At 46.8% G+C, this 21,205-nt stretch overlaps 1 protein-coding gene across 1 annotated transcript in view; it reads right to left on the bottom strand.

The window, feature by feature from the left end:
* Positions 1 to 21,205, bottom strand: part of cacna1i (calcium voltage-gated channel subunit alpha1 I) — a 252,978-nt gene that overhangs the window by 92,450 nt on the left and 139,323 nt on the right. The window contains exons 9-13 of the mRNA XM_033013140.1: positions 20,389 to 20,574; positions 18,095 to 18,212; positions 5,391 to 5,546; positions 3,462 to 3,552; positions 973 to 1,166 (exon numbers count right to left, since the gene is read on the bottom strand). Of these exons, the coding sequence (XP_032869031.1) occupies positions 973 to 1,166; positions 3,462 to 3,552; positions 5,391 to 5,546; positions 18,095 to 18,212; positions 20,389 to 20,574 (745 nt within the window). The remainder of the gene's footprint in view (positions 1 to 972; positions 1,167 to 3,461; positions 3,553 to 5,390; positions 5,547 to 18,094; positions 18,213 to 20,388; positions 20,575 to 21,205) is intronic.

Below are 21,205 nucleotides of genomic sequence, written 5' to 3'. Positions count from 1 at the left end.
AAGCGTGGCTGCCAATCTGCGCCTACGGCCCCTCCGACCACCACCAATCACTCACACACATTCACACACATTCACACACAGGCAAAGGTGCGTGAAGTGTCTTGCCCAAGGACACAACGACAGTATGCACTCCAAGCGGGATTCGAACCGGCTACCTTCCGGTCGCCAGCCGAACACTTAGCCCATTGTGCCATCTGTCGTCCCGAGAAGAATGAGGGGGGGACCTCAATGAAACGCAGAATAGTGAAAGGCTTGGATGGAGTGGGTGTGGAGAGGATGTTTCCACTCGTGGGAGAGTCTAGGACTCGGAATTAAAGGACGTTCTTTTAGGAAGGAGATGAGGAGGAATTTCTTTCGTCAGAGGGTGGTGAATCGGTGGAATTCTTTGCCACAGAAGGCTGTGGAGGCCAAGGTAGATAGATTCTTGATTAGTACGGGTGTCAGAGGTGATGAAACCTTTTTTTCACCAGGTTCTTGCCGACCAGCGATCCCCGCACATTAACACTATCCTCAGTAGCGGACTGGGTCTAAAAATATTGGTTGCCAGGAGACAAAAGGGGGCCCACTTCATCAGGGCCCACTTGATCAGGGCCCACTTACCATCGGGCAAGCTGACACCCTGGCCAGTCCGCCACATCCTACACACACTCTAGGGACAATTTTTTACATTTACCAAGCCAATTTACCTACATACCTGCACGTCTTAGGTGTGTGGGCGGAAACTGAAGATCTCGGCGAAAACCCACGCAGGTCACGGGGAGAACGTACAGACTCCGTACAGACAGCACCCGTAGATGGGATCGAACCCGCGTCTCTGGCGCTGTAAGGCAGCAAATCTACCGCTGCGCCACAGTGCCGTGAATTCCAAGTTCTTTTAGTTAAATTTGGCGTCATGTTCGGCACAGCCGTTGTGGAAGGGCCTGTTCCTGCGGTGGGTCGTTCTAGGTTCTACACTCACCGCACAGTTCTTACCAATGATTTCTGGTCGAAGTTGACCTTGGTCAGCGAGGTCATGCTGCTCTTCCTCAAGCCCGTGAAGCTTCGGAAGTCTTCGGGCTGCAGTGAAATCCGCGATGACGTCATGATTCCCGATCCGATGGACAGGTTCTGGGGAGACAGGTCCAGGTGGCCGTTGGGGGTCATCGCCACCGGACACCCCTTCACCTCTGAGTCCACGACAAACACATGGGAAAGCGGGATTAGACAGTGAGCAGGAACGCCGCTGCACAGCTCCATACCTGAGGGGGAACAAAGCACACATCCGCCCTATCTGCCTCTTCACCCTTGGAGTGCCCATGTCTCACTGCCTGGTCCATACACAGTTAATGCAGAATCTCACAGTAGGCCATTTGGCCCACTTTTCTTCCGTGCTAGCTCTTCGAAAGAGTTAACCGCTGGGTTGTGACTGCAGGGAGAGGTTAGAATCATGGAGTCATAGTCTTATAGCATAGAAACAGGCCCTTTGGCCCAACCTGCCCACACCGGCCAACATGCCCCATCAACACTAGTCCCACCTGCCTGCATTTGGCCCACATCCGTCTAGAACTATCCTATCCATGTACCTGTTCTTTAAACGTTGATCTAAATGTTTCTTAAAAGGTTGGATAGATTAGGATTGTTTTCTCTGGAGCGTCGGAGGTTGAGGGGAGACCTGAGAGAAGTATAGAAAATTATGAGAGGTCTAGATAGGGAAGACAGTCGGAGTCTTCTCCCCGGGTGGAATGTCCGATGCTAGTGGACAGAGATATAAGCTGAGAGAGGGGAAGTCTAATGGAGATGTGCGGGGCAAGTTTTTTTTTTACGCAGAGAGTGGTGGGGGCCTGGATCGCACTGCCAGGGGTGGTGGTGGAGGCAGGAACAATAGTAATATCTTAATGCCCCTGTCCCACTTAGGAAACCTGAACGGAAACCTCTGGAGACTTTGCGCCCCATCCAAGGTTTCCGTGTGGTTCCTGGAGGTTGCAGGTGGTTGCCGGAGGTTGCAGGTAGTGGAAGCAGGTGGGGAGACTAACAAAAACCTCTGGGAACCTCGGGGAACCGCACGGAAACCTTGGGTGGGGCGCAAAGTCTCCAGAGATTTCTGTTCAGGTTTCCTAAGTAGGACAGGGGCATAAGAGGCTTTGAACATGGAAATGCTGGGATAGAGGGATATGGAACACCTGCAGGCAGATGAGATGGGTTCAGCTCCATACTATGTTTGGTACAAACATTGTGGGCCGAAGGGCCCTTCCTTGTGCTATACCGCTCGATGTTCGATATTTAACTGCTCCCCACACTACTGTTTGAGAGTTCCTAAAGGGCCTGTCCACACTTTTTAGGAGACTACAGGCTGTTGCCACGTGGTCGCCGGGGAGTCGCCTGTATCATCTCCTCAGTTGCCCAAAGTCTCTCTGGTTGCCGCAGAATTTTGAAACGTTCAAAACTTTTCGGCGACCGTTGTCTTGACGCCAATGGGGGTTGCCTGATGTAGCATGATGTAGGTGCTATATCGCCAGGATAATGTAGGATGTTGCCAGGGTGACGTAGGTAGTTGCTGGTGATGACATCGGTGAATTCCATTAAAGTTATATTATAGATAATTACAATTATAATGTAATTATAATTTTGTATGCACAGTTGTATGTCATATTATAGATAATTTAAATTTAAATATTATTATAATATTTTTGTATGCACAGTTGTTTGTTAAAGTTATATTATAGATAATTTAAATTTAAATATTATAATAATATTTTTGTATGCACAGTTGTTTGTTAAAGTTATATTATAGATAATTTAAATTTAAATATTATTATTATATTTTTGTATGCACAGTTGTTTGTTAAAGTTATATTATAGATAATTTAAATTTAAATATTATTATAATATTTTTGTATGCACAGTTGTTTGTTAAAGTTATATTATAGATAATTTAAATTTAAATATTATTATAATATTTTTGTATGCACAGTTGTTTGTTAAAGTTATATTATAGATAATTTAAATTTAAATATTATTATAATATTTTTGTATGCACAGTTGTTTGTTAAAGTTATATTATAGATAATTTAAATTGAAATATTATTATAATATTTTTGTATGCATGGTTGTATGTTAAAGTTATATTATGGATAATTTAAATTTAAATATTATTATAATATTTTCGTATGCACTGTTGGATGTCGTAGGGGCGTAGAGTCGCTGGTTTTTCGGCGACCTGCAACAACTAAGACAGTCGCGGTAGTCGCTGAAAAAAATCGGCAGGTGGGACAGGCCCTTAATGGATCTGCTTGTATGTTTCTTTCCAGAATCAGAGTATCTCATTTCAAAAGGAAATGTTTCCCCGCCTCATCCTCTTCATTGTCTGCCCTCTGATTACCAATCTTACCAAGAGCTTCATCCTATCCCCTCCGTTGGACCATAAGTCATCCCACCATAAGAGGGCAGCGCCTGCCCCAGTGAGGGACACCAGGGGCCGTTACCTGACAAGTAGTGCATTTCTTTCATCTTTTCGCAGTCTTCAAAGTTGGTCGACGTTTGTTCTTCATCGGAGTCGAACTTGTTGGCGTTGCCCTGGAGATGGATGCACCAGAGGGGAAATTAGTCACATACTTTTAGGAAGGGAAACGCACAAAAGATTGGTCATGCCCCCCTGGGTAGACAAAAATGCTGGAGAAACTCAGCGGGTGAGGCAGCATCTATGGAGCGAAGGAATAGGTGACGTTTCGGGTCGAGACCCTTCTTCAGACCTTCGCTCCATAGATGCTGCCTCATCCGCTGAGTTTCTCCAGCATTTTTTGTCTACCTTCGATTTTTCCAGCATCTGCAGTTCTTTCTTAAACACAATATCATGCCTTCCTGGAGTAATTTCACCACTGCCATCGGGAAGAAGGTACAGGAGCCTGAAAACTGTAACGTCCAGGTTCAGGAATAGCTTCTTCCCTGCAGCCATCAGCCTATTAAACACGACAACCTCAAACAAGCTCTGAACTACATTATTATTATTATTATTATTGTTATTATTACACTACTATTGTTTGTTTTTTGAGTATGTGCGCATGTGTATGTGTGTGTATATATATATATATATACACATATGTGTACTTTTGAGTATGTGTGTATATATACACACTGAACATTTTTCTCTCTCGCTCGTTTATCATATTGTTTACAGTGTACTATGTTTACAACAGACAATAGACAATAGGTGCAGGAGTAGGCCATTCGGCCCTTCGGGACAGCACCGCCATTCAATGTGATCATGGCTGATCATCCCCAATCAGTACCCCGTTCCTGCCTTCTCCCCATATCCCCTGACTCCGCTATTTTTAAAGAGCCCTATCTAGCTCTCTCTTGAAAGCATCCAGAGAACCCGCCTCCACCGCCCTCTGAGGCAGAGAATTCCACAGACTCACCACTCTGTGGGATAAAGTGTTTACATATTCTGTTGTGCTGCAGCAAGTAAGAATTTCATTGTTCTATCTGGGACATATAACAATAAAACATTCTCCCTGTGATCGCGTGTCTTTTCTCCGAGATCTTCGGTTTCCTCCCATGCTCCAAAGACGTAAAGGTTTATCGGTTAATTGGATTGGTATCAGTGTTATTAAAAAAAAAATTGTCCCTGGTGTGTGTAGTATAGCGTTAATAATAATAATAATAATAATGGATGGGATTTATATAGCGCCTTTCTAATACTCAAGGCGCTTTACATCGCATTATTCATTCATTCCTCAGTCACACTCGGTGGTGGTAAGCTACTTCTGTAGCCACAGCTGCCCTGGGGCAGACTGACGGAAACGTGGCTGCCAATCTGCGCCTACGGCCCCTCCGACCACCACCAATCACTCACACACATTCACACACATTCACACACAGGCAAAGATGGGTGAAGTGTCTTGCCCAAGGACACAACGACAGTATGCACTCCAAGCGGGATTCGAACCGGCTACCTTCCGGTTGCCAGCCGAACACTTAGCCCATTGTGCCATCTGCCGTCCCATGTGCGGGGATCGCTGGTCAGCACGGACTCGGTGGGCCGAAGGGGCTGATTCCGCGATGTATCTCCAGAGTTTGGTGAGTCTGTGGAATTCTCTGCCTCAGAGGGCGGTGGAGGCCGGTTCTCTGGATGCTTTCAAGAGAGCTAGATAGGGCTCTTAAAAATAGCGGAGTCAGGGGATATGGGGAGAAGGCAAGGACGAGGTACTGATTGGGGATGATCAGCCATGATCACATTGAATGGTGGTGCTGGCTCGAAGGGCCGAATGGCCTACTCCTGCACCTAGTGTCTATTGTCTAAAACTAAATTATTCTACCCTATCCCTGTCTCGATTAGACAATTCAAGCGATCAACTCCACATTCTATCAAGCAATCCAGGGGATATGAGCAGCAATCTGATGCAACCGCTTACCTCTGCTTGAAAGCCCTCCACCAAGATGGCGACCAACAGGTTGAAGAGGACGTAGTTACCGAAGGTCATCAAGGCGACAAAGTACAAGGACGCCCAAGGTGAGGTGGAAGCCATCCCATTGTAAAGCACCACGTTCCAGTCCTCCTGCGTCAGGATCTATGAAGGGGGGGGGGGGGCATGGGGGGTGGAGTTAGGGCACAGAGGCACAGAGTCGGGTGAGGGAAAGGAAAGAAAGGTTTATTATTGACCACACAATATCACTCATCAATTTTATTTATTTATTTATTTATTTATTTATTTATTCCGAACAAGTAGACGTTAAAGACATTAATAGTAACAACATGGAAATTATCAAACAATTGGACATTACAATCAATATTTACAAAGCAATGAAAAGAACAAAAGCAAAGTTCCAATGTCCAACTCTGTGTCTGTACAAGCTCAAAGAGGAGTGAGAAGAAGAATAACTTATTAAATCTCACCCCTTTTCCCCAACACTTCTACCATATTTAAAAATCAATTAATTAATAATAATAATACTACCCTAGGCAATTTCCCATAATACCTAGACATATATATACATACAACTATTATGCACATACAAACTTCATATCTGAAGTACCCAAACATAAGTAAACAATAGTAAAGCAATAGATAAACATTAACCACCACTTGTCAACCATCCCCTCCATCCCTGTACCCCTTGAAAATTATTTTTTTATATATCATTTTAAAATGATTCATGTTTGTGCATTGCTTTAATTCCCCGTTCAATTTATTCCACACACCTACTCCACAAACCGAAATACAAAAGGTTTTTCTAGTCGTACGGAGTCTTTGTTTCTTAAAGTTAAATATGCAGGTCTGTAGGTTGATTATCTTTGAGTAAAATTGTAAATTGTCCCTAGTGTGTTGGATAGTACTAGTGTACGGGATGATCGCTGGTCGGCGCGGACTCGGTGGGCAGAAGGGCCTGTTTCCACGATTTATCTCCAAAGTTCTAAACCAAAGAAGCAGCATAGAAATATATTTAAGAACTGCAGATGCTGGAAAAATCGAAGGTAGACAAAAATTGTGGAGAAGCTCAGCGGGTGAGGCAGCATCTATAGAGCGAAGGAATAGGTGACGTTTCGGGTCGGGACCATTCTTCAGTCTGAAGAAGGGTCCCGACTATTCCTTTGCTCCATAGATGCTGCCTCACCCGCTGAGTTCCTCCAGCATAGAAATATATATGTGCAGAAAGGAACTGCAGATGCTGGTTTAAATGGCAGATAGACACAAAATGCTGGAGTAACTCAGCGGGACAGGCAACATCTCTGGAGAGAAGGAATGGGTGACGTTTCGGGTCGAGACCCTTTATCAGACGTAGAAATATAAGCAGCTTTTAATATGAGGATGATAAGGAACAACTTCTTACAGAGGGTTGTTAATCTTTGGAATTTTCTACCCCAGAGAGCACTAGAGATGAGACCCTTGAAAATGTACCAAGACAGGGATTGACAGATATTTGAATTGCAAGGTAGGCAAAGCATGAAAGGAGAGTTAGAACGGCTTGAGGCCAAGTCAGGATCTGCCATGATCTCATTGAATGGAGAAACAAACTCATGGAGCTGGTTGTCCAACTCCTGCTCCTGTTTGGGACAGCCTGAGGAAGAATCTTGACTCGCAATGGTACAAAGGGCAGCGGTGGAGTCGCTGCCTGGCAACGCTTGCAGCGCCGGAGACCCGGGTTCCATCCTGAGTACAGGCGCTGTCTGTCCGCAGTTTGTACGTTCTCCCCGTGACCTGCGTGGGTTTTCCCCGAGATCTTCGGTTTCCTCCCACACTCCAAAGACGTACAGGTTTGTAAGTCAATTGGCTACTGTCCCTGGAGTCCCTGTACAAGTGATCACTAGTCACTGCAGACTCGGTGGTCCGAAGGACCTGTTTCCACACTGTTTCTCTCAAGCCTCAGGTAAAGTCAATATCTCAAATCCATTTTTCTGTCTATAACCCTTAAGGGCCTGTCCCACTTACGCGATTTTTTTCGACGAACTTGCCGGCACCCGTCAAAGTCGCAGCAGATTGTCGAAAATGTTCAACATGTTGAGAATCCAGCGGCGACCAGAATAAGGCACAACTCTTTGGGCGACGGCTCACCACCAAACAGGCGTCACGTGTCGACATGTCGCGGGGTGAAGCCTGTATGGTCGTGAGTAGTCGCCCAAAGAGTTGTACCTTTTTCTGGTCGCCGCTGGATTTTCAACATGTTGAAAATTCTCGGCAACCTGCTGCGACTGTGACGGGTGCTGACAAGTCCGCCGAAAAAAATCGCGTAAGTGGGACAGGCCCTTAAGAATCAGAAATAGCTACTAATTTCAGCTTTACACACGATTTCAGCTCATCAATATACACTACAGGCGATCAGTCTGAAGAAGAGTTCCAACCTGAAATGTTGTCTATCCACTTCCCTCCATAGATCGATGGTGACCCACTGAGTTCCTCCAGCACTTTGTTTGTTTTGTTGATCAACATTACAACATCTGCCACCTCTTTTGCCTTTCTCAACTGTAGGATCATGCGTTAGTGAATTCCAAAGTTTCAAAATCTTCGACTCATTTCTAAATGGCTGACCCCTTACCTGGAAAGTCTTCCGGCAGTTCCTTGCTGAGATACCAACTTCCCAGCATCAATCGTTGTCGCGTAGAATTGGCAGGAGCCAAGTGCTTCACCAAAGTAGGCTTGTCATATGCGGAGGAAGGAACTGCAGATGCTGGTTTACACCGAAGATGGGCACAAAATGCTGGAGTAACTCAGCGGGTCAGGCAGCATCTCTGGATAGAAGGAATGGGTGACATTTTGGGTTGAGACCCTTCTTCAGACTGGGTTTGAAAAAATGTCTGACCCGAAACGCCTCCTATTCCTTTTCTCTAGAGAGGCTGCCTGACCTGACCCTTCTTCAGACTGGTCAAGTTCAAATTCGGACTGAATTCACATCCTTCAGGCTGAAGAAGGGTCTCGACCCGAAATGTCACCCATTCCTTCTCTCCAGAGATGCTGCCTTTCCCGCTGAGTTACTCCAGCATTTTGTGTCTATCTTAGGCTTGTCATATGCTTGCGCTCACTCAGTTAAATGTCAACGTTATCTTGCTAAAAATATGCATTGCACTCCTTATTCTTAACGGAAAAATTGCCATATGGAGTTAAATTGTCACGGAAACAAATTCCAGTCAAAAGTAGACAAGACACCATTTGTCAGTCGATCCTGGTAGAAGTGACAATGATAAACCAAACTAAAGTAACAAGAACACGCAGGACTGGGACCATTTCCAAAGAAAACATAATGACCTTCTCATTGGCAGCACTACTGAGGAAGCAATCTTTGCTCTGACGGAAAATGTTCTCAAACAATTACCTCATCACAGAGAGAAACTCAGATGCAATGGCATTTTTAGTCCAACCAGAAGGTTATTGGCTGCAACCCTCCCTCCATTGATGTACTGTGCACTGCAAGGGCCAGGAAGCGAGCGGGCAAGATCATCTCTGACCCCTCTCACCCTGGCCACAAACTCTTTGAATCACTTCCCTCTGGAAGGCGACTCCGGACTGTCAAAGCTGCCACAGCCAGACATAAAAACAGTTTTTATCCACGAGTAGTTGCTCTACTCAACAGCCAAAAATCTGTAGCCTCCCTTTGATCTGGTATTTTGTTGGTTCACATGCTTGATCAATGGTGTTTTATCATTAATGTTTTATTATTATTAATGTTTAGTGTTTTCTGAATCATTCGTAACTGTCACTGTATGTCATGTTGTTACATGTGGGCGGAGCACCAAGGCAAATTCCTTGTATGTGAATAAACTTACTTACTTAACTCCCTTTTGAATACATCCAGTGAATTGACCTCCATCATGGAACATGAGGAATATGTTCCCTCATGTACAAAGAACCTACAATCCTTCAGCCCTGTCTGCAGATGCTATTTTAAAATTGCTTTTAAATTCTGAAACTCCAATGGCAGGATTTGAACGTAATGGATCATTTTGGACCAACAGATCACCAGTCTAGTTTTGCTATCAGAGCGTGCATTTTCTGCGCAGCGAGCTCTGTACTTGGCCAATAAACTTGGCCAATAAACTTACTTACTTACTTATTCTATCTGCGATCAAGCACTCAAGAGTCGAGAGTCAAGAGTGTTTTATTGTCATATGTCTCGGATAGAACAATGAAATTCTTACTCGCAGCAGCACAGCAGAACATATAAAGATCATAGGCAGACAAAAATGCTGGAGAAACTCAGCGGGTGAGGCAGCATCTATGGAGCGAAGGAAATAGGCAACGTTTCAGGCCGAAACGTTGCCTATTTCCTTCGCTCCATAGATGCTGCCTCACCCGTTGAGTTTCTCCAGCATTTTTGTCTACCTTCGATTTTCCAGCATCTGCAGTTCCTTCTTAAATATAAAGATCATAAACTGTGAACAATGTAATAAACGAGAGAGAAAAAGTTCAGTGTGAGTATATATACTGTATATAAGCTGTATATATATACTGTATATAAGCTGTATATATATACACACTGTATATAAGCGGACAGAATGCGTAGGAGAGAACTGCAGATGCTGGTTTAAATCGAAGGTAGACACAAAATGCTGGAGTAACTCAGCGGGACAGGCAGCATCTCTGGAGAGATGGAATGGGTGACGTTTCGGGTCGAGACCCTTCTTCAGATATATATTATATATATAATATATATAATTAAACTGAGCTTATATCAGCAGAGCTTAAACACGGAATCCTTAATAGTAGTTCAGTTTATTGTCACATGTACTGAGTTTAGTTTAGTGTCAGATGTCCATACACACACACACACATACATGTATACAGTGTCAGACATACATACACACACACACACACACGTATATAGTGTCAGATGTACATACACACACATACGTGCACTTAAGGGCCTGTCCCACTTTCACGACTTAATTCACAACCTTTTTTACTCGTGGACATTTTTCATCGTATTGAAAAAACGCCCCGACCTACTTGATGCCACGAGTACCTACGACTAGCATCGCGGCCTGCTACGACCTACCTACGACCTCGTGACGGCCTTGCTGCGAGTATGAGTCAAGGGCAAACTCGGCAGAGGTCGTGAATTAGTCGTGAAAGTGGGACATGCCCCTTTAGTGCAAAAAGACAAAACCATGTCTGTGTAGTTCAGAGCTGATTTGGAGGTTGTTGCGTTTAATAGCCTGATGGCTGTAGGAAAGAGGCTATTCCTGAATCCGGATGTTACAGTTTTCAGGCTCCTGTACCTTCTTCCTGTCTAAGAGCTGAGACCTTTTTGGATATAGTTGTGTTTTGATCTAGGTTTTTTTTTTAAACCAGGTTTGGAATGGAGTTCACTCCAGTGCCACAGCTGCTCAAGAAGATTGAACGGTGGAGAAGCACTGAGAATCGATAGCGAGCAGCAACCGATACAAGCACAGCTTACACACTGAATCCTGTAATGGTAGTTTAGTTTAGTTTATTGTCTTTTGTTGCATGCCAACCAGTCAGCGGAGAGACAAAGCACGATTACAATTGAAGGTAGACACAAAATGCTGGAGTTACTCAGCGGGTGAGGCAGCATCTGTGGAGGGAAGGAATGGGTGACGTTTCGGGTCGAGACCCTTCTTCAGATAACCCTCAGGTTCCTATTTAAAAGCTTTCCCCCTCATTTTAAATCTATGGTCACGGTGGCGCAGCGGTAGAGTTGCTGCCTTACAGCAAAATGCAGCGCCAGAGACCCGGGTTCGATCCCGACTATGGATGCTGTCTGTGTGGAGTTTGTACGTTCTCCCTGCGATCTGTGTGGGTTTTCTCCGAGATCTTCGGTTTCCTCCCACACTCCAAAGACGTGCAGGTTTGTAGGTTCATTGGCTTGATAAAATGTAAAATTGTCCAAGTTGGCGATATGCAGAGTACTGGCCTGCCGACTACAAAATTCAGAAGGTTCAGAAGGCATGTCCTCTGGTTCTCGAGTAAGTTGGCTTGGTTCTGGCGGTGAATCTGTGGAGGTCTTTGCCACAGAAGGCTGCGGAGGCCAAGCCATCACCAGAAGCGTCACCCATTCCTTCTCTCCATAGATGCTGCCTGACCCGCTGAGTTACTCCAGCATTTTGTGTCTACCTTCGATTTTATCCAGCATCTGCAGTTCTTCCTTAGAAAAGATAAAAAGAAAAAAAAGAAAAAAAGAGAAAAACAAAACTCCCTAATCTAAAACAAAAGCAAAACAAAATCTGGGCTACAAAGAATTTCAACAATTTAAGTCCCTGTTTGTCGTCAAGTCCGTTCCACCGTATTAAGGTAAAATAATTATTATAACGGTTGAAGAGGGGACAATTTATAACGTGTGATAACTCTACCGCTGCGCCACCGTGCCGCCCGGTCCCAGAGAAATTCCACGCAAACAACACCCGGAGGTCAGGATGGAACCTGGGTCTCCTGTGCTGAGAGGCAGCGGCACTACCAGCTGCTCTACGCTGCTGTTCTCGCTCCAAATTGAAACGGATGGAATTATTAGCAGACAGGGAAAGAAGCACTGGCCATTATTTCTGCCGCGGAGTTTCGTCCCTTCCCATAAAGAAGCTTTTTGACTCCAGCCATGAATCACTAAACCTTTATTACAAATTCCACGTCCAGAGAAAGTGCTTTCGATCGTGTCAGTTGTTAGTACAGAGAGCTACATGGTTTTATTATCCCTCGATGACACTAGATTAAGCACCGCTCCTCTAAACAGAATGCAAATGCATGAACATCCTGATTAAGGTAATTAAAGCACAATTGTTACCCTTCAACGAGCGGATGATGACTTTCCTGTCATATTGCCGAAGCTAATCATAGATACACCTGTCCGTGAAAAACATTCCGTGAACAAACTCTTAGAGTTCCTGCAGCTAAGTATCCAAAGGTGGATAGTCCCTGATTTATAACCGAACATAAGAAATGTTATTTTCTCCAGTACGTCTGAAGTGGGTTCATGAAATCATTCATCTCCATGAGCTGAGAAGGTTCATCTAGTAAAGGTTAGGGCTTGCGGTGGCAGAGTTGCTGCCTCACAGCGCCAGAGACCCGGGTTCGATCCCGACTACGGGTGCTGTCTGTACGGAGTTCTTACAGTCACAACCACTGTGTTTGCTGGGTCACCCGGGCGAGGGTGACTGATGTTGATGAGACCCGAAAACACCCGATGACCCCAGGTCACATCCCTGAGGATGCGTCCCAGCCCATCTAGAAGATGTATATATTTCACACTGAAGTCTGGCTCAGCCTGTGGCAACTAGGAATACAGTGTGTGACAACCACGAATAGTTTGGTGACTACTGGAGTTTGGTGACTACTGGAGTTTGGTGACTACTGGAGTTTGGTGACTACTGGAGTTTGGTGACTACTGGAGTTTGGTGACTACTGGAGTTTGGTGACTACTGGAGTTTGGTGACTACTGGAGTTTGGTGACTACTGGAGTTTGGTGACTATTGGAGAGACAGTTGACGGCACCCAGGACAGGCTGGGATAGCACCCCAGTCTGTGTCTTTCATGAGAAAGTCACCCAATAAAGCTAAGGAAAGGCCTATTGAACCACCGTACAGACAGCACCTGAGGTCAGGATCGAACCCGGGTCTCTGGCGCTGTGAGGCAGCAACTCTACCGCTGCGCCCACTGTGCCAGCCCATTTTTAATGATGACACCCTTCTAAACTCCAGAGAAGCTGTCTGACCCACTGAGTTACTACAGCACTTTTGTTTTGTTTTGGTAAACCACCATCTGCAGTCTCTTGTGTCTCGTTATATTTGAGATAGGTATCAAACTCTATGTAGAATATTGAGCTCACCAGGCACACTCTTGGCAAGAGCAGAGATCTAGACCATCGAAAACACCGAACTATGATTGCCATTATGAACATTTCAGAGAGTCCATGCTAATATTTTCAGAAAGGCAGTGGCATCCCACAATATGCTTACGCACACTTAGATCAATTGAGGTCAGACATGTGGTTTGATCGGGAGGCACGGTGGCGCAGCAGTAGAGTTGCTGCCTTACAGCTCCAGAGACCCTGGTTCGATCCTGAATACGGGTGCTGTCCGTGTGGAGTTTGCACGTTCTCCCCATGACCTTGTGGGTTTTCTCCGGGTGCTCCGGTTTCCTCCCACACTCCAAAGACGAACAGGCTTGTTGGCTTGGTCTAATTGTCCCTAGTGTGTGTGTAGGGTAGTGTTAGTGTGTGGGGATAGGTTGTCAGCGCAGACTCGATGGGCCGAAGGGCCCGTTACCAAACTGTATCTCTAAAACTAAATAAAACTAAAATGTGGGATCTTGCATACAACGCAGAACGGCACCATTGAGGAGCGAAGATTTAATTTCTGCCATTCATTCTATACTCAGGAGAATTGTTCCAGACAATGTACTGGTTGGATCATATCTGTCCACATGCTTTACGTGAAGGAGCAAATCGAATACCTAAAGGCCCTGTCCCACTTTCACGACTTAATTCAAAACCTCTGCTGAGTTTAAAGGACATTAAAAAAAAAAATCAAGATCGCGGTAATCTACGAACTCCTACGACTTTCCACGACTATGTTCACGAACTCCTATGAGTATGTCTACGAATTCCCACGACTATTTCGATGCCCTCCTTACGAGTAAAAAGTAGAATTTCTTTCATCCCGCCCATTTTTTTTATTCGTGGACATTTTTTATCGGGCTGGAAAAAACGTCCCGACTTACCTGATGCGACGAGAACCTACAGCTGACATAACGAGCCGCTACGATATATCTATGAACTCTTAAGGGGTTGGACAGGCTAGATGCAGGAAGATTGTTCCCGATGTTGGGGAAGTCCAGAACAAGGGGTCACAGTTTAAGGATAAGGGGGAAATCTTTTAGGACCAAGATGAGGAAAACATTTTTTACACAAAGAGTGGTGAATCTCTTGAATTCTCTGCCACAGAAGGTAGTCGAGGCCAGTTCATTGGCTATATTTAAGAGGGAGTTAGATGTGGCCCTTGTGGCTAAAGGGATCAGGGGGTATGGAGAGAAGGCAGGTACAGGATACTGAGTTGGATGATCAGCCATGATCATATTGAATGGCGGTACAGGCTCGAAGGGCCGAATGGCCTCTACTCCTGCACCTATTTTCTATGTTTCTATGTTTCTAACTCTTACGGACTCGTTACGAACATTCTGCGAGTTTGAATCACGGGGAAAACTCGGGAGAATTTGTGAATTATCTTGTGAAAGTGGGACAGGCCCTTTAGTTCCCCCAGACCATTCAAAGTGGAAGGGAGCAGCCAAAGTATCTATACCCATCTACTCATTATCTTTGAAGAGACAATCTTGCAAGGTTGACACAGAATGCTGGAGGAACACAGCGGGTCAGGCAGCATCTCTGGAAAAAGGAACAGGTGACATTTTGGGTTGAGACCCTTCTTCAGACTGGGTTTGAAAAAGTGTCTGACCCGAAACGCCTCCTATTCCTTTTCTCTAGAGAGGCTGCCTGACCCGCTGAGTTGCTCCAGCATTCTGTGTCAATCTTCGGTGAAAACCAGCACCTGCAGTTCCTTCACACACAATCTTGCAAGGTTAATTCATTGTCAAACTCATTGCTTATTCAAGTGTCTTACAACATCGTATTCCACCAATGGAAGTCACTCAGCAAAGTTGTTGTAGTCATAACATTCATAGATAGACACAAAATGCTGGAGTAACTCAGCGGGACAGGCAGCGTCTCTGGAGAGAAGGAATGGGTGACGTTTCGGGTCGAGACCCTTCTTCTCTCCAGAGATGCTGCCTGGCCCGATGAGTTACTCCAGCATTTTGTGTCTATCTTCGATTTAAACCAGCATCAGCAGATCTTTCCTGGGGTGGGAGATTGCAACCACCACGTGGTCCGCCCTGTTTCAACTAATAGAAACATAGAAAATAGGTGCAGGAGTAGGCCATTCGGCCCTTCGAGCCTGCACCGCCATTCAATATGATCATGGCTGATCATCCAACTCAGCTATCAATTAATGCGATCAACCCGACGTGCACAAACAAATAAGATCAAATAGAACAAGTTGACCTACAACTTTAGGTGCAGGAGTAGGCCATTCGGCCCTTCGTCACTAGGCTGTGCACGCCAAACGCAAGAAGTTCTTTCTGACACGTTATAAAAATCATAGTCATACAGCATGGTAAACATACCGACCAAGGTGCTCCATCCACACTAGTTCCACCTACCCGGTTAACAAAGAAATCGTCACTAGTGTGTGTAGGATAGTGTAAGTGCGCGGGGATCGCTGGTCGGCGCGGACTCGGTGGGCCGACGGGCCTGTTTCCGCGCTGTATCTCTAAACCAAACTAAACTAAGTGGGATATTGATGGTACAATACCAGTCTGCAGCACAAAAGGGCCTGTCCCACTTTCCAGAGTTATTCACGAAATCTCCCAAGTTTTCAAACTCGCAGAATGTTTGTAACGAGTCCGTAGGAGTCCGTGGATATATCGTGGCGGTTCGTTATGCCAGCCGTAGGTACTTGGGGCTATTTTTTTTCCCTCGTGGACATTTTTTTATCGGGCTGGAAAAAACGTCCCGACTTACCTGATGCCCAGAGTACCTAGGGCTGGCATAACGAGCCGCTACGATAAACCCACGGACTCGCTACGGCCTCCTATGGACTCGCTACGGACATTCGGCGAGTTTGAAAACTCGGGAGAGTTCGAGATTAATTCAGGAGAATTCGTGAATAATTCGGGAAAGTGGGACAGGCCCTTTAAGAAGACAGACAAAAATGCTGGAGAAACCCAGCGGGTGCGGCAGCATCTATGGAGCGAAGGAAATAGGCAACGTTTCATGCCGAAACCCTTCTGCAGATCTTTAAGAAGATCTTGCTTAAATCGGGGGGAGGGGGGGGGGGAAGTCACAATGGCCAAATGATTGCAGGGAGAGATACATCAGAAGCTGTCGGGGAGTTATGTGATGATGAATTGACTCCAGGACTGAATGTAAAAGCACCCAGTGAACAGGGGAAGCAGGTCAACGGTGAGCTGAGCTACAATTCCTCACAGTCTTCAGTTCAAGAAATAATTACAGTGCTGGAGACACAAACACTGTTAAGAAGTGTCAAGCAATCGGGAGAGTCAGTGGCAGACTGAGGCAGTAATTACTGTACATAAATGAAGCTCTCTCTTAAAGCAGGAAGGCTTGGTTAGCTTTGTTGTCTGTGTGATGTTGTATGTTTGGTAGTGGTTTGTTAGGCTTCAACAAAGAGAGCACATTAATTCAGCTGTCATCTACCTCATTGGAGACCCTCGGACTATCTTTAATTGGACATTATCTTGCACTGTCATTCCCTTTATCATGTATCTGTACACTGAGGATGGCTCGATTGTAATCATGTATGATCTTTCCGGGGAAGATAGGCACAAAACGCTGGAGTGACTCAGCGGGTCAGGCAGCATCTCCGGAGAAAAGGAATAGGCGACGTTTCGATTCGAGACCCTTCTTCAGACTGACTGGTTGGAGAGACGCATTTTTGGAGAGAGAAACTGTTACTGCTTCAGAGGGTGGGCCCTTCATTTGATCTGGGAAGGAGAGGAATAATTGAGTCTAGGTAGCAGCGAAATGTGGTTGAAATATTGGGAAGTTGACCACTTGAATGAACATGGTAGGTGGGACAAGCTGCCAGGGCAGTGTAATGTGACTCAGGTTCATGGAGAGGATAACATTAGAGTGACATGGGCCAAATGTGGGCAGGTGGGACTAATGTTGATGGGGCATGTTGGTTGGCGTGGGCAAGCTGGGTCGAAGGGCCTGTTTCAATGCTGAGTGACTTTGCTGGTCAATAACCATACATTCATATTCTTAAGTTATAGGAGCAGAATTAGGCCATTCGACCCATCAAGTCTACTCCGCCATTCGATCATGGCTGATCTACCTCTCCCTCCTATCCCCATTGTCCTGCCTTCTCCCCATAACATCTGACACCCTGCACTAATCAAGAATCCTTCTATCTCTGCCTTAAAAATATCCATTGCCTCCTGTGGCAAAGAATTCCACAGATTCACCACCCTCTGACTAAATACATTCCTCCTCATCTCCTTCCTCGAGGAACGCCCTTTAATCCTGAGACCAAGCGCAGGCTTGGCGATCGTTTCGCTGAACACCTCCGCTCGGTCCGCATTAACTAACCTGATCTCCCGGTGGCTCAGCACTTCAACTCCCCCTCCCATTCCGAACCTGACCTTTCTGTCCTGGGCCTCCTCCATTGCCAGAGTGAGCACCACCGGAAATTGGAGGAGCAGCACCTCATATTCTGCTTGGGCAGTCTGCACCCTAGCGGCATGAACATTGACGTCTCCAATTTCCGGTAGCCCTTGCTGTCTCCTCCCCTTCTCAGCTCTCCCTCAGCCCTCTGGCTCCTCCTCTTCCTTTCTTCTTCCCGCCCGACCTGCATCAGTCTGAAGAAAGGTTTTGGCCCGAAACGTCGCCTATTTCCTTCGCTCCATAGATGCTGCCGCACCCGCTGAGTTTCTCCAGCATTTTGTCTACCTTTAATCCTGAGGCTGTGGCCTCTGGTCCTAGACTCTCCCACTGGTGGAAACATCGTCTCCACATCCACTACATCCAGGCCTTTCACTATTCTGTGGCCTTTCTCCAGCCTCCAGGGCAAGTCCCAGCCCATTGTTGACGTCACACTTACCTGGAAGACTGTAACGATGGCCCAGAGGAGCGAGTCAAAGTTCTTCCTGTCAGGAACGGTGTCCCCACCATCGGTCTTCAGGCTAAACTTGCAGCCAAAGATATGCATTCCCAATATGCTTGAGGGAAGAGGAAAGAGGGAGGTCAGAAATAAACAGTTTAACCAGAACATAGACACAAATTGCTGGAGTAACTCAGCGCGTCAGGCAGCATCTCTGGAGAAAAGGAATGGTGACGTTTCGGGTCGAGACCCTTCTTCAGACCTCAGTTTTGTGCTATCTTATCCTTTCCGATCATGGAGCTACCTGGAGGTTTAACCTTTCACCTTTGCCTTCTGATCCCTCTCTGACCTCCTTAATGGAATTGGTGACGTTTCGGATGGAGACCCTTCTTCAGACCTCAGTCTTATGCTATCTTATGCTTCTCTACCTTTCCGATCATGGAGCTATCTGGAGGTTTAACCTCTCACCTTTGCCTTCTGATCCCTCTCTGACCTCCTTAATGGAATAGCTGACGCTCAGGGTGGAGACCCTTCTTCAGACTGTTTAAGGCCCTCCTGATGGGGGATGTAGGGGTGTCGAGAGCGGAGTCCATGGTGGAGATAAGATAAGATGGTGGGGTCCGGGGAATCAGAAGTCGTCAAAATGGTGGAGTCGGGGGGGAGGGAGGGAAACGAGGGCTCCGATGACCCAAGGAAAGGTGGAGCCCACAATGGTCTATTGTTGGCTGTGGATGAGGTGATAACAAAGGGGTAGGGACACTTTGGAGACACAAGAGACTGCAGATGCTGAGTGGATGGACTCAGCGGGTCAGGGAGCCTCGGTGGAGTCAAAGGGGTGGTTGACGTTTCGGGCAAGGTTCTTTACCAGTCCTTGTAGAAGCCTTGGAGAGAACTGAATGCAGCTTAGTGATACAGCGTGGAAACAGGCCCTTCGGCCCAACTTGCCCACAACGGCCAACATGTCTAATCTACACTCGTCATAGTCATAGAGTGATACAGAGTGGAAACAGGCCCTTCGGCCCAACCTGCCCATGCCGGCCAACAATGTCCAATCTACAGTAGTCCCACCCGCCTGCGTTTGGTCCTAATCCCTCCAAACTTGCCCTATCCATGTCTAATTGTGTCTTAAACGTTGGGATAGTCCCAGCCTCAACTACCTCCTCTGGCTGCTTGTTCCATACGCCCACCACCCTGTGTGTGAAAATGTTACCACTCAGATTCCTATTAAATCTTTTCCCCTTCACCTTGAACCAATGTCCTCTGATCCTCGATTCCCCCACTCTGGGCAAGAGACTCTATGCACCTACCCAATCTATTCCTCTAACGATATATCTTGACCCGCTGAGTTGCTCCAGACGTTTGCTTTTGCTCGCTGTAGGCGTTGGAGGTTAGTCACACCCCCCATCTGTCCCTTCAGTCATTCAGTCAAATTAAAATAATTTCCCTAAAGTGCCCAGATGGCTCCGACAGCCAGCCTGATTGGCTTTCATCTTCTTTCTAATCTTCACACCAATTATGCAGCCCAGTCGAAGCTCGAACCACGTTAATTTGCAGTTAGATTTCTCAATTAGACGCTTTGCGGGGTTTTGAGGATGCACTGGGCCGGCAGGATGCGGCCTTGTCAACCTCGTCACCACGGCAACCGGGCCGCACTGCAAGGTGAGAGAGGACCATGGGAGCTCATGGTGGCTGTCCAATGGGAGTTGGGAGGGGCAGAGCAGGACGGGTAAGACCAATAATGTCTGCACTCCAGGAATCTGCTTCAACCAATCCACCCAGTATTATCCACAGAGTTTAAGCAGATATCTCCCCCTCCATGAATGGCGGTGCTGGCTCGAAGGGCCGAATGGCCTACTCCTGCACCTATTGTCTATTGTCTATACACTGTTCGGTGATGGAGCACTTATTGTCAGAAGGGCAGTACTGAGAGACAGCATTGAAAGAGTCAAGGTTTATGGGGTGAAGGCCGGAAAATGGAAAATAGAAAATAGAAAATGGAAAATAGGAGGCAGCGATCAGCCATGATTGAATGATGGAGTAGACTCAATGGGCCGAATGGCCTAATTCTACTCCTATAACTTGTGATTTTGTGAACTTGCGAATTCTCGGAGTATATTCATAAATTCTCGGAGCAGAATTAGGCCATTCGGCCCATCAAGTCTACTCTGCCATTCCATGGTGGCTGAACTACCTTTCCGTCTCAATCCCATTTCCCTGCGTTCTCCCCCCCGCGACCTGTGTACATGACGCCCGTACCAGTTTAGAGGCGGGTGCTGGGCGGTGAGAGGACCTACCTGAAGATGAAGATGAAGAGCATCAGCAGCATGCAGAAGGTGGCGACGTTGTCCATGGTCTTCATCAGGACCACCAGCTGTCGGCGCAGAGCGGGCATGAACCTCACCAGCTTCAGCACCCGCAGCAGACGGAAGGTGCGCAGAACGGAGAGGCCCCCGTCTGACTGGCCCACAATCTCGCACACGCTGCCCCGGGAAAAGGTACGTAAGAAAGATAAATAAAAACACTGACAGCTTAGTTCAGGGATGCAGCGCGGAAACGCGCCCACTGGGTCCGCAGCGACTAGGGTTGCCAACTGTCCCGTATTAGCCGGGACATCCCGTATATATTGGGCCAAATTGGTTTGTCCCGTACGGGACCGCGCTTGTCCCGTATTTGACCGCTACTACTTGGGTCGAGGGGACTGTCGGGTCGGAGCGCCGCGTCCGGCGCGCCTCACCCGTCCCGACGTAGTGCAGCCCATGGAGTGCAGCAGCAGCAGCAGCTCCTCGCCCGTGGCCCCGTCGGTCGGCAGCCCGGCCAGCCGTCTGACCTTCGCTTACCGCCGACACCACCACCACCCCTCCTTCTCATGGCCGATCATCGGTTCACGAGTTGGATGGGGCGCGACATTGCACGGCCCCCGGGCCAAAACTCCTCAGCTGGCCCGCCGGCTGGGCTTCGTGTGCAGTCCAGCACCCGGGCCAACTCATCATTCACCCAGCCACGGCCGAGTTGGTCAACGAATTGCCGTCGCGAATTTGTCCCGTATTTTGACCTTTTGTCCCTTATTTGGGAGTGAGAAAGTTGGCAACCCTCGAACCGACCAGCGATCCA

This window comes from Amblyraja radiata, chromosome 38 (assembly GCF_010909765.2).
Source record: "Amblyraja radiata isolate CabotCenter1 chromosome 38, sAmbRad1.1.pri, whole genome shotgun sequence".
NCBI lineage: Eukaryota > Metazoa > Chordata > Chondrichthyes > Rajiformes > Rajidae > Amblyraja > Amblyraja radiata.
The sequence above is the reverse complement of the archived record's forward strand: the minus strand, read 5'-3'. Positions and strand labels throughout refer to the sequence as shown.